A 13,459-nucleotide genomic window follows, 5' to 3' on the forward strand; every position below is an offset into this window, starting at 1 on the left:
TATGTCGTCTATCAAAACAGTGACGTCACCAGTGTACTTTCGGCAGGGTACAATGAGTCCGTATTTCCTTATCTGACAGAAATCTATGAACTTTCCTGTTATTTCTGACCGTATGTTAAATAAATGTCTGCCAGATAAATACAAAAATAAAAGCTCAATTGACAAAACTAGTTCAGAAAATGATTTTAGACCCTTGTGATTCTTATATTTTTGCACCTGTGTGCAGACAAAGTGTACGTGTCCAAACCAGCCTCCCCTCTCTGACTGTCTCCAAATATTAACTGTGCAACGATCAATAATCACACAGTGTCAAAGTATATCATGCACTGCAAACTTCACGTACACAGCTTCACAGAATACAGGTAATGCCTTGTTATAAAGTGTGTGTAGACATGTTTGATGCCCCCCCCCCCAAAAAAAAAAAAAAAAAAAAAATTAAAAAATTGGATCAATATATAGGACCATAAAAACACACACACACACACACACACACACACACACACACACACACACACACACACACACACACACACACACACACACACACATATATATCTACATAGCTCAAATAAATAGACCGAACCAAAAAATAAGACATCCCAGATCTGAATGAATGAAATATTCTTATTACATAGTTGAATTTGCTGACAACAACATCATACAAAAATTATCAATGGAAATCAAATGTAGCTACCCATGGAGGTCTGGATTTAGAGTCACACAAAATTAAAGTAGAAAAACAGAATATATGCTGATCCAGCTTTGATGTAATGTCCTTAAAACACGTCAAAATGAGGCTGAGTAGTGTGTGTGGCCTCCATGTGCCTGTATGACCTCCCTACAACATCTGGGCGGATGGTCTCCCGAGGGATCTCCTTCCAGACCTGGACTAAAGCATCTGCCAACTCCTGGACAGTCTGTGGTGCAACGTGGCGTTGGTGGACGGAGCGAGACATGATGTCCCAGATGTGTTCAATTGGACTCAGGTCTGGGCTGGCAAGTTCATAGCATCAATGCCTTTGTCTTGCAGGAACTGCTGACACACTCCAGCCACATGAGGTCTAGCATTGTCTTGGATTAGGAGGAACCCAGGGCCAACTGCACCAGCATATGGTCCCACAAGGGGTCTGAGGATCTCATCTTAGTACCTAATGGCAGTCAGGCTACCTCTGGCGAGCACATGGAGGGCTGTGCGCCCCCCTCCCCAAACAAATGCCACCCCACAACCTTTCTGACCCACTGCCAAACTGGTCATGCTGGAGGATGTTGCAGGCAGCAGAAAGTTCTCTATGGTTCTCCAAAAGTTGATTCTGTTCATCTGGACGTAGCGTTTTGTGGGAGAAACGTTTTGTCACTCATCCAAGTGACTTCTTCAGTCTCAGCTGACTGCAGGTTTCCCCAATCTTATAAACAGTACATTTGCATAATGACTGAAACCAGCCTACTGAAGGAAAAATGGGCTGGGAGGTCAGTCCCTTAATCTTAATTATGCAAATTCTCATGACCATTGATCAAAGGTACGCTGGTTTGAGCGCGGAGTCAAGGAGGCCATTTACGTGAAAAGGGAAAGACCATCTCTGAATCGAGGAGGGGGCCTAAGGGTACATCTTTCGCCATCTTACAATGCTGTGATTGCAGCCATTCCCCAACTCTCTGTGAATGGTACTCATGGCCATTGATCAGTGGGTTTTGGTCAGTGGTTGTTGATCAATGGTCATGAGAATTTGCATAATTAAGATTAAGGAACTGACCTCCCAGCCCATTGTTCCTTCAGTGGGCTGGTTTCAGTCATTATGCAAATGTACTGTTTATAAGATTGGGGAAACCTGTAGTCAGCTGAGACTGAAGAAGTCACTTGGATGAGTGACGAAACGTTTCTCCCACAAAACGCTACGTCCAGATGAACAGAATCAACTTTTGGAGATTTACTTACCTGGATGATTGAGCATGCATCAAGACGTTCTCCATGGTTTCTCCAGACTCTGTCACATGTGCTCAGTGTGAACCTGCTTTCATCTGTGAAAAGCACAGGGCGCCAGTGGCAAAGTTGCCAATCTTAGTGTTCTCTGGCAAATGCCAAACGTCCTGCACGGTGTTGGGCTGTGCAGGACGTTTGGCTGGACATCGGGCCTTTAGAGTCACACTCCATGAGAGTGGCCTTTATGCCACTCTCATGGAGTCTGTTTCTAACTGTTTGAGCAGAGATATGCACTTTTGTGGCCTGCTGGAGGTCATTTTGCAGGGCTCTGGCAGTGATTTCACAGAAGTGTGACTGACTTGGAGTTTCATTGTGTTGTTTATCTGTTCCCTTTATTTATTTATTTTTTTGAGCAGTGTATATAAAAACAGCCACATGGGTCAATACATGAGTGGGGCACAGAAAGGAATAGGCAGGAATACCAGAGGAGCAAAACACCAGCTACTGGTAGACAGAGCAGTCACCTGAGACTGCAAGACTAAGCTGACCAACCTGTGCACGGCTTGGACTGACTGCAAGCAGGCCTATGCCTCACACCTATTCAATTTCAATTCAATTTTATTTATATAGCGCCAAATCACAACAAAAGTCGCCTCAAGGCGCTTTATGTTGGATCCTACAATGCCTAGAACTATACAAGATCAACAGGACCCTAAGAGAGTTCATCAGGAACTAAATGGGGATGTGGTGTAGAACACTAGAGATCAACTTCAAGCCCGTAGGCACAAATCACCGTCAAGTGCGGGACCTGCCAAGGAGATGTGCTGTCCCCACTGCTGTTCTGCATAGTCCTGAACCCCCTCAGTGAGATCGTTGACAGACTGGCTACGGATACCCACTAGAGAATGGAGCAATTGTCAATAACCTCCTCTACATGGATGACATCAAGCTGTATGCCAGGAGTCAACGAAACATTGATTCACTGATCCACACCACAGAATATACAGCAACGACATTGGAATGTCATTTGGATTGGAGAAGTGTAGTCGGATGGTAACGAAGAGAGGGAAGATCGTCAGAAGTGAGGGGATCGAACTACCAGAAGGCAACATTGCAGACACTGAAGACAGCTACAAGTACCTGGGGATCCCACAGGCAAACGGGAATTATGAAGAGGCAGCTAGCAAAGCTGCAATCACTAAGTTACTGCAGAGGGTCAGGCAAGTCCTGAGGAGTCAGTTGAACGGTAAGAACAAGATCCGAGCTATCAACACCTGTCCGTGATCAGGTACCCTGCTGAAATAATAAGCTGGCCAAAGGAGGAGATCGAAGCCACTGACATCAAAACCAGAAAGCTCTTTGAGGGTTTCACCCCAAGTCCAGCACCCTGAGGCTGTATGCTAAGTGGAAGGAAGGAGGGTGAGGACTGGTAAGTGTCAGCACCACGATCCAGGATGAGCCAACGAGCATCCACGAATGCATCAGGTGATGCGGAGTGTCAAGGTAACAGTGCCCCCAGTGGTAATTGGAGTGCTAGGTGAGTGGCTCCAGCAGATCCCAGGAACAACACTGGAGATCTCTGTCCCAAAGAGCGCAGTCCTAGGAACATTTCAAAAGCTAGATAAAAAAGGAACACACTGATGGTTTCACGATTCGTTATTAGGTTAATGGAGTTTGACATTTGACTAGTATTTAAATGACAGTGTGTGAAAGGTGAAGAAGGATGGGGGGATTAAAGTGTTTGTAAGACTCTGGAAATATGTAAATTTGTCTTCTTTGTGTTATATTTTATTGGTGCTTATTTATGTGGATGTTTGTTTTTTCCATTTGTTTTGTTACCCTCACACTTGGGTTATTCCAGATGCTCGCCTGAAGCAGGTAAAGTGTAAAAGGAAGCCAGTTGCTTTTAGAGGGGTTAGTTGGTGTGTGTTAGTGTCTTGCATCTCATAATAAAGTCTACAAGTTGATGGATACATTTTATTCCAGCCTCATGTCATTTGTTTGAACCCATAAATGACCGGTGGCCAAAGCGACAGTACATCAAATATAACATCTGCCATGTTTAAGCAGCCATTTAATGACTGTTTTGGAAAAAAATGATATCTTTTCTTCATGACATGTACAATTTTTAACCTGTGCTGTTGTTGGATGCCCAGACCACAGGCTCACTCCAGTCACTCCAGAATATGGACTCTCCACAGGTTTCATCTATTCTGTTCCGCACTTGCAGCTCATATCGGGAACTGCTTGAGGGCAAGTTGATGCAGTATTTCTGTATCCCGGCGCTAACTTTAGAGAACTGGAAAATCAGATGGATTTTAAAAAACATAAGAATGGAAGAGAACAAGAAGAGGCAAAAAAGCAATGAATTTAAAAGGATGAAAGAAACTCTTTTCCTACCTCCCAGTTATTGTTGTTTGTCCTTAAGCGGACCTCACTCTCCACACAGTGTAAGTGAGCAGGAGAAGTGTAGTTCCAGTAAAACCACAGGTTAAAGTCCGATCCATTCAGGACAGTCAGGTCGGTTGGTGGGTTTAACTTGACTGGAGAAGTATACAAATAGGCAATAACATGAGGAGGCATTCAAATTTACATATATGTCAGAATACAAACAGCAATTTTCCTTTAAATTACTGTGTAAAGTGTAAAAAACGTCCCATTAATTCTAACAATGATCCCTTCATTAACTGATTTACTGTTTTAAACTCAGTTATGTTCAATACCAGGTTATATGCATACCTTGATTTTAAGCTCGTGACCCTTCTCAAAATTATCGTTGCCATATATCAGTCGAGTTTGAAATGTTTTGAATCTATCTCCCGAATCTATCTCCTGGTTACATCCAATGTTCATGTTGTTCTCTGTCAAATAGTGGTTGCATATTTTCCATTGGTCATTGCCCAACCTGTAGATGAATCAAAAACATAACTAATCCAACAAATAAAAGCATGCAGATGTATCATATTTAGATACAATCAATATGATCTTAAATATGAGGTCATCTCAAGTTTAATACTGTTTGTTAGGAATAAATATAAAATAAATTAGTAATAGGAAAATGTAAGCCATATGCCATCTACACTCAATGAAACTTGGGCAACAGGCCTTTTTGTCATGATGTTCTGTGTTGGCAGGCAGGATGAAGGAGCCAAATGCAGGACTCGGAGACTGAATGATAAACTAAAGGCAGCAGCTTTATTGCTGGAGAAAAATCTTAACATGAAACACAGGAAAGCTAAACTAGAAATGCAAACACGAAACTCAAACTAAAAAAATGGGAAACAGAGACCCTGAACATTACCATAAACTCAGAGGAACCCCACAGCATGCTGAGGGTGTACAACACGACACAGAACAAGGAACACACAGAGCTTAAATACAACAGGCAGTAACGAGGGAACGTGTCAGGATTTGGAGGTTTTACTGGAAAGTTCCATCAGGCACATGAGTTCCTTGGTCTCCACCCCTGGGTGGAGTCATAATCTCTCCTGCAGTCCTGCACACCTGAGGATGATTCTGGGTAATTAGGTTGAGGATTTAAGCTCCACTCAGACTCTCCTTCACCACCAGTTTGTCAATGACCTCATGTTGGTATTGGCACTAAGGTTTTTCATGTGCTTGTTACTTGTTGTTTACTTTTGTTTCCTGTGCCTCCTTTGCCATTGCCTTCAATCTCAGCTCTCCCCATATTATCTTCGCATTCTGGAAAAATACAAAGAACCTCACCTGCCTCCCCTCCAGCCACCACTCACCACCTCGGACACAGCAGAAGTCAGGTCAGCCAGCCTTTGCCACTACTCACTTGGATTCTCACCACCTCTCCCTCAAAGCCAAGCTCGCCCCGACTATCAGTAAGCATTATCAGTCATTGCCACCTCCGCTAAATACCCTGCACCTGCCGCCTTCTTAACCTCGTTCTCTTTTCTTCCCAGACACACCTGCTCCGTCCCTGTTGCAACCTGCCAATTCCCCATTCACCCCCCCACTGACCCATGGTCGCATCATTAGTAACACTTTGCAACGAATTCACCTTTTGACTAATTAATAAAACACTATAAAACGTATGAGCCGTCTCTGTTGTGGTTCTCTACGTTTGAGTCCAGTTTAGCTATGGGTCTGTGGCCACGGTGACAGAATGGGGAAGCGGGAGGGAACACAGCTGGGCCTAATCAGAAATAACGAGACCGAGGGGAAGCAAAACTGAATACAGACGGTCAAAGTAAAACAGGAAACATGAGACGATTCACAAAGACGCAGACATTGAGACCTGGAAACAGAGGAAACACGAAGCACAGATATAAAAAAGTAACCACATGTGGAACACAGAAGGTACAGAAAACTGAAACTAGAAGCTAGAAAAAACAAATTTAACATGAACAGAAAACCACCAAGAGAACTCAAAACCATGAATAACAATAATCAAGGAATATAAATTAAACACAAACACTAAATACTAGGTCACAGACCCAGTGCCACACTTATTTCCAAAAGGTTGGGAATTTGTGTAAAATGTAAATAAATGGGGCCATGTTGACCATTGTGTAGCGCCTGCTCTTCTTTTAACAACGGTCTATAAATGTGAAAGGTCTGGACTGCAGGCAGGCCACGTCAACACCCAGACTCCGCTATGTACTTCTTTTATACTCAATCATATTCCAGACCTGTTACCCAGTTAGCTGATCCAAATGTTACAGCAAATGTTTCTTTTTCGTACCATTTACTTTTCCAGCCTTTTGTTGCCACATCGCAATTTATTTTTTAACTTTGGTGTTGCCATCAAATTCCAAATGAGCTAATATTTATCTTAAAATTAAACTTTTTTTTTCTCCGTTTGTTCTATGGTTTGTTGTGAATAAAATATAGGCTAATGAGACCATTGCAATAAGTTTTTATTTTCGTTTTACACAGCATCCCAATATTTTTGGAGTTGTAGTTCAAAAAAGTTCGAAAATGTCTTTAATCGTTAATGCTGAGAGTAAAATAGATTTTCATCATGTCTTTCACTCAGGTACAACATTTAATTTTAATCTGATTAATTTCAGAAGACATTACAAAGAAGTGTTGATGCTATTGTCAACAACTACGCACTTGCTGTAGAAGGTGTAGTTGACCTCAGGAGTCCCGGTCTTATTCCATGTGCAGGAAACATAATCCAGACTTACCACCAAGCAATCCACATCTGTTAAAAACATGATAGATTTGAGAAAATGATTTTTAAAAAGTGATAACGGTTAGACATATCAAATCTGCCTTACAGCAATAACAGTACAGTCATATACTCACTACCTTGCTCACTAAACCCTGAACGTTGGATAGACGTGTCAGTCCATGCCATCACCATTCCCTGTATTTTTATTAGTTTATGAGGGACTGGCATTTCAAAAGCGAGATAAAAAAGGAACACACTGATTTCACGTGATTCGTTATTAGGTTAATGGAGTTCAGTGGACATTTGACTAGTATTTAAATGACAGTTTGTGAAAGGTGAAGAAGGATGGGGGGATTAAAGTGTTTGTAAGACTCTGGAAATATGTAAATTTGTCTTCTTTGTGTTATATTTTGGTTTGGTGCTTATTTATTTGGATGTTTGGTTTTTCCATTTGTTTTGTTACCCTCACACTTGGGTTATTCCAGATGCTCGCCTGAAGCAGGTAAAGTGTAAAAGGAAGCCAGTTGCTTTTAGAGGGGTTAGTTGGTGTGTGTTAGTGTCTTGCATCTCAAAATAAAGTCTACAAGTTGATGGATACATTTTATTCCAGCCTTATGTCATTTGTTTGAACCCATAAATGACCGGTGGCCAAAGGCTTCCGGAGTTTTCAAAGTGACTGTGAGAAGCTGGGGACATTTCTGCTCCAAATCCACCGTACAGCTGCTCACTTTTGTTTTAGTGTCAAGAGTCCGCACCATCTTGGAGATGTCCGCTGATTACTCTGCATTTCTTCACACATATCTATTATGATCTCGTCCCATTACAGAAGGAGGCGTACTGTTCCAGATCATTTTCCAATAACTGATAACTGGAGACGAATACATAGGTGTAAATAGAGCTACAGAAAAATTAACTGGTAACCTGTATAAAACATATCCTCCACTATTTGGAAATGTGGGACTACAGAACCTACAGAACCAGTATTAAAATTTGACATTGAAAAGTCGTCCAGAAAGACCACATTTGGACTATGGACGTCAACACTAGACAATCAGCAGACTTTAAAAAAAAGATGTCACCTTATGTTACATTAAAACAACAACAACAACATAATAGCTCTATTTAAAATGATCTTACCAGGGCTTTTTTCAGCAAACACGGGTCCGATCAGACAGAGAAGTAGAAGCAGTCTGGCTGGCATCATGGCGCACTAAAACAGGATTTTAACAGTAGAGGTTCAAGTTTACTTCGACCTCTGACTGTTGCTGTTTGGTATGGAGGACCAGAATAAAGAATAAAATAAAGAATTTTGTCCTTCAATAATGAATTGTGCCATAAAATATTCATTAGTAAATTATTTTTTTATTTATTTAATTGAAATATTACTAAAGTAATTTATTATTAAATAAATTAATTTAAAATAAAAAATATTTCTAAATCACTTTTTCACAGTTAAAACTTCAAATTGAAACTGGATTTCCCAAAAAAGAATTAAAAACCTAATTTAAAAACCATTTTCAAATTCCAAATAAAACAATAGATTTTTAAAACCTTTTTTAAAATGCAACTTTAAAAAGAGAAATAAGTAAATGTATTCCCAAAAAGTTGATTCTCTTCATCTGGATGTAGCATCAGTGGGAGAAACGTTTCTTCCCTCATCCAAGTGACTCAGCTTCACTCATCTCAGCTGACTGCAGGTTTCTCCAATCTTATAAACTGAACATGTGCACAGTGACTGAAACTAGCATCACCGGGCTGTGAGGTGAGTTTCTTGATTAGTAATATGAAAATTGTCATGACCATTCATCAACAACCACTGATCAAAGACTGTTGATCAATAGCCATGAGTGCCATTCACAGAGAGTTGGGGAATGGCTGCAATCACAGCATTGTAAGATGGAGAAAGATGTACCCTTAGGCCCCCTCCTCGATTCAGAGATGGTCTTTTCCTTTTCACATAACCCCCAACTCCCTGTGTTTTAATTATTTTAACAGAACAGGTATTATCTGTTGGATGCAAATGCAATGCTTCAAGTCAAAGACATCTGATGTTTTTTATCACAAAGACAAAAGTGAAAACAAACTCTCATTTAGCACAGGTGTGACACTAAAAGGTCTCAGTTTACTTTGATGTTCCTTCTTATTTGGACAAGTCTGTCAATTATTTATATAAAACAATATTAAAGAATCCCGACACTTTTAACAGGTCAAATTACTACTCATCCGTAGCACGAGATGTCATAACATCTCGTGCTATAGAGTTTTGTGGGTTTCCTGTCAGAGGAAACTGCTTTCAAAAATATAGAATGAAACGATGTACACTGACATTTGAAGTTGGACTTTTAATGTCCTGTAAAATAAGTATAGTACAACACACAGAGAAGGTTTCATGCAATCTTTATTGAATAGTTCAAGAAATAGTTCTGTTTTTAGTCAGCCAGTCTTACATTTTCTCTGCACTTCTACTATCATTTGCTCATCATCTCGTGCTGTTATTTAGCAATTTATTTTTGACCAGTTTCACAATTTTACAGTGAGGCAGCATTTCAGGGTCATGCTCTTTGCCACATCTGGCAGTAAATAACTGACCAACAGTGTACATTTAACTTATCACAACAGGGAAAAAAAAACAAAACAAAAAACAGGTGTTCAAGTAAAATTTATAAACACTGAGCCGCAAGACAAATCAAGTGCCAAAAGAAGCACGTTGGACAAGCATTTTAGTTTCACCTGCCCAAGGTCAACTTCTTTTAGACCAGCGGTCCCCAACCCCCGGGCCTCGGACCGGTACCGGTCCGTGAGTCGTTTGGTACCGGGACGCAAGAGTTGAGGCTCAGGTCTGAAATGTAAGGTTTTCAGGGTTTTTATCGGTTTTCAGCGTTATTTTGTCATCGTTTTTATCGTTAACTCGGTTTTCCTGGGTCTTTTCACGTGTGTTATGAATAAATCTTCTTTTTTTCGGTACCAGTACTAGTTTTATTTTGATTGATTGATTGATCATACTTTATTCATCCCGAAGGAAATTGGATTAAGGCTGCCAGCCGTGCCAGCGCCGTCTTACCCTTCCGACCATACATACATTACACAAACATCACATAGGGAAGACAGGTCAGAGAGGTATAACATGGAAAAGCACAACATGAGGAAAGATAAGGGAAAAAATAACTCCCCAGACTGAGCTCCAACAGGAGATCAGTTTGAGAACAGAAAAAAACACCTCTGCACATAGCACATGAAAAAAACTCTAATACACCAAAGAAACACATGACAAGCAACAGGGGTGGGTAAAGGGTGAGAGACAGCCGATTTAGACAGTACATCCGGGCCTGCAGCCTATGCGCTGGTCTCCATGATCCACCGTCAGCATCGGAAGGGAATAAGCGTCGAAGGCGTTTGGAGGGGGGAGGGGGGATGAGTGTATGTCTGCATGTGTATATATGTCTGTGTGCGTGTGTGTGTGTATGTCCAGAGTTCAGCTGAGACAGTGTCCTTCGCCCTGCCAGGCTAAGTAAACAGTCTACCAGCCAACCCAGGTGGCCTTGCATAGAATGGGAAGAACCGTCTCAACACAGTTGTTATCAGGGTGTTGTTGTACAGCTCCAGCCTTGAGACCACAGCTGGCGCCGAAGGGGTATCCGCATGAAGTGATGGTGGTTTTAACTTTACTGCGAACAACTCATATGAATTTCAAAGCTGTTCTAACAGTCCAACACTGGTCACTCAATCTCCCATTGGAGAGCCACGAGCTTCTCCATGATGTTATCAGACTTATGCTCCGTGATGTTGTCATTCTTGTGCTCAAAAAGCCGATTCTGAGAACTCACGACCGCAGTGAGCTTCTCCAAGATGTGATCCAATTTGCGCTCAGAGGTGTTATTCCGAGCGAGCCCCTCCAGATGTAATCCAGTTTGCACTCAGAGGTCTTGTTCTGAGTATTCACGGCAGCTGTGTGGTTCTCCAAGATCTTATCCGTGCTGCACTCAATGAGCCCCTTTTGAGAAACTCACGCCTCGTCCCATCGTTTCAGTCCCAGCGGGCAGCCTTGTGGGGGTTTGAACAGCCGGTTCCGCTTCCTTAATTCTTCAATAAGCCAGGGCCAAGCCAGCTCCGATCAGCAAGAACCCTGTTACCATGGTTCCGAATAGGTAGATATCTTCAGCAGTCAGGCTCACCCGAGCCCAGACTTCTCGTTGAGAAAGGGGTGTCAATTATTATTTTGTTGTATTTATCCGTGACACCTTAAAGGCCGGTCCGTGAAAATATTGTCGGGCACAAACCGGTCCGTGGTGCAAAAAAGGTTGGGGACCGCTGTTTTAGACTAATGGTTGTGGACACCCTGACAAGTCTTTCAGGTGCCAGCAGCTTAGTTCACATCTGTACTTGTCTTCCTATGACACATCAAGGGTCTTCTGTTAAAGGAAGGCTTCACTAGCTTAGTTTCTTAAGACCCTAAAAACCTGAGCAAGCAATGATGAAAAATATATTTTAAAAAAATTGCAGGCTGAATTTAGAGTACATACACATCTTTAAAGCTCATCTCCTTCAAACGAAGTACTCGTTGCAGTCAAAGCTTACTCAGGTCAAAATGTCAAAGTTATGCAGTATTAGTTCTGGAGTCCTGAGGGTCCTGGTTCTTCATCATCTGATAGCTCTTCTGCAGAGCCGTGACTGTAGTCTGGATCGTTTTCACTCTGATCTGCCAAGTCGTCGTAGTCTTCATGTTCAGCCTCATCTTCATCAAGGGCAATTCCTCTGAGCTCATCCAGATTGTCAGGAGATTTCCCAGTCAGTCTCTCAGTCATGTCAGCCATGTACTGGACATGTTGAGCAAGCTCCTGCAGCTCTTCATTTTCACTCTGAAGCTTCGTTATCTGCTCATCTCTGTCGTCTATGCTTTTGTGGAGCTTCTCATTCTCCTGTAGAACATTGTACAGTGCTTTCTGTTGCTCCTCTGCTACCTCTTTCCAGTAGGTGGAAGTTGGAGTTTCTTTGACCATGAGCTCATATGCTTCTTTGGACATGCCATCTATTAACCCATCAGCTGCTTCTGTTTGAGTGGATTTGACTTCCATCTTGACTCTCTTTGAACCTCTGATTTGCTTAGCTGTCCAATTCCTGCCTGAGTTAACCCCCCCCCCCCCCAGGTCTGAGTTACACTGACGAACTTGCAGGAGTGTTTTTGAGAAGTTGTGAGAGGTGTGAAAAGAGCTTCTCACAACTTCTCAAAAGACTATTGGATCTACCATGGAGTTTGTATGTGGGTTTCCTGTCAGAGGAAACTGCTTTCGAAACGATGTACACTGACATTTGAAGTTGGACTTTTAATGTCCTGTAATATATGCATAGCATAGCAATCTTTATTGAATAATTTACTGGGCACGGAGTGCGAGTCCAGTTTACTCCGTCTCCATCAGAGACAATTAGACGTGGAAGTAGCGATGTTTTAGGTTTGTGAAAAAGTGAAAAAGGGGTTTCGTTACATTACCATTCAGTTTGAGGGTTACAGCAGATAATATAATATATTTATTGTTCTCACGTGGTATTGGACGAGATTATTTTAACAAACAAAGGACATTTTGCCTGATAATTATTTTTATCCTCCTGTAACTTCACTGTATAAAGAGCTAAAACCTCCAAAGTTGCAGGAGTAGTTAGTCGCTATAAGAAGTGTTTGTGAACTAAAAATCAAGAATGTGGGATACTGTTTAGTCGTGATTTGGAGAGCCTAACATGTGCTCCTGACGCAGGGGAAACGAATTCTGTCGGGGATCCCTACCTTGGCACGACGGCTGTTGTGCAGGTGAAGCCAAAGGCAAGATATGCTTCATCATATTTTCTAGTCTTTGTCTTGGAAGTTGGTTTGGAAGCATATTTGGTGATGCTTCAACCTCTGCTTTGCGTTTGTGTGGGAGCCCTTCCAAAAAAACTTTTTTTTTTTCTAATTCATACTGCACTCCTCCTAGGGGGCGCGCCCCCCACTTTGGGAACCACTGCTTTAAACTCACACATTGCACCTTTCACTCGACCAGTGTCCGCGAGTTCACAAGTACACCCACGTCAGAGGCTTTACCATCGATTTTGACATTTGTTTGCCAGCTGCAGCAATGTGGCACTTACTGATTTCACTTTGTGAGTCTATGTCTGTGTTTCAACATTATAATATGTGGTTCTGTTTAGACCTACTTTGACTGGAACCTAACACAAAGGGGAGTTTCAAGTGCTCTGGTCTGTGTTTATATGTCTGTCTATCAAAAAAGTGACGTCACCAGTGTACTTTCGGCAGGGTACAATGAGTCCACATTTCCTTATCTGACAGAAATCTATGAACTTTCCTGTTATTTCTGAATTTTTGTTAAGTAAATGGCTGCCAGATAAATACAAAAATGACAAAA

The 13,459-nt window shown here is 41.8% G+C and overlaps 2 protein-coding genes across 2 annotated transcripts; both read right to left on the bottom strand.

Annotated features, from left to right (window-relative positions):
- Window positions 1–3,881: 3,881 nt before the first annotated feature.
- Window positions 3,882–8,269, bottom strand: LOC120442159 (cytokine receptor common subunit gamma-like). Its single transcript, XM_039617982.1, has 5 exons — window positions 8,205–8,269; window positions 7,007–7,097; window positions 4,658–4,823; window positions 4,319–4,461; window positions 3,882–4,217 (listed from the first exon to the last, which is right to left on the bottom strand). Exons 1-4 carry the CDS (start codon window positions 8,266–8,268, stop codon window positions 4,453–4,455), a joined length of 330 nt encoding a protein of 109 aa, XP_039473916.1. The 5' UTR covers window position 8,269; the 3' UTR covers window positions 3,882–4,217; window positions 4,319–4,452.
- Window positions 8,270–11,671: 3,402 nt separating this feature from the next.
- Window positions 11,672–13,076, bottom strand: LOC120442221 (geminin-like). Its single transcript, XM_039618167.1, has 2 exons — window positions 13,017–13,076; window positions 11,672–12,223 (listed from the first exon to the last, which is right to left on the bottom strand). The coding sequence occupies exons 1-2, from the start codon at window positions 13,074–13,076 to the stop codon at window positions 11,672–11,674; spliced, it is 612 nt and encodes a 203-aa protein (XP_039474101.1).
- Between the last annotated feature and the right edge of the window lie 383 nt (window positions 13,077–13,459).

This window comes from Oreochromis aureus, linkage group 10, assembly GCF_013358895.1.
Source record: "Oreochromis aureus strain Israel breed Guangdong linkage group 10, ZZ_aureus, whole genome shotgun sequence".
Lineage (NCBI taxonomy): Eukaryota > Metazoa > Chordata > Actinopteri > Cichliformes > Cichlidae > Oreochromis > Oreochromis aureus.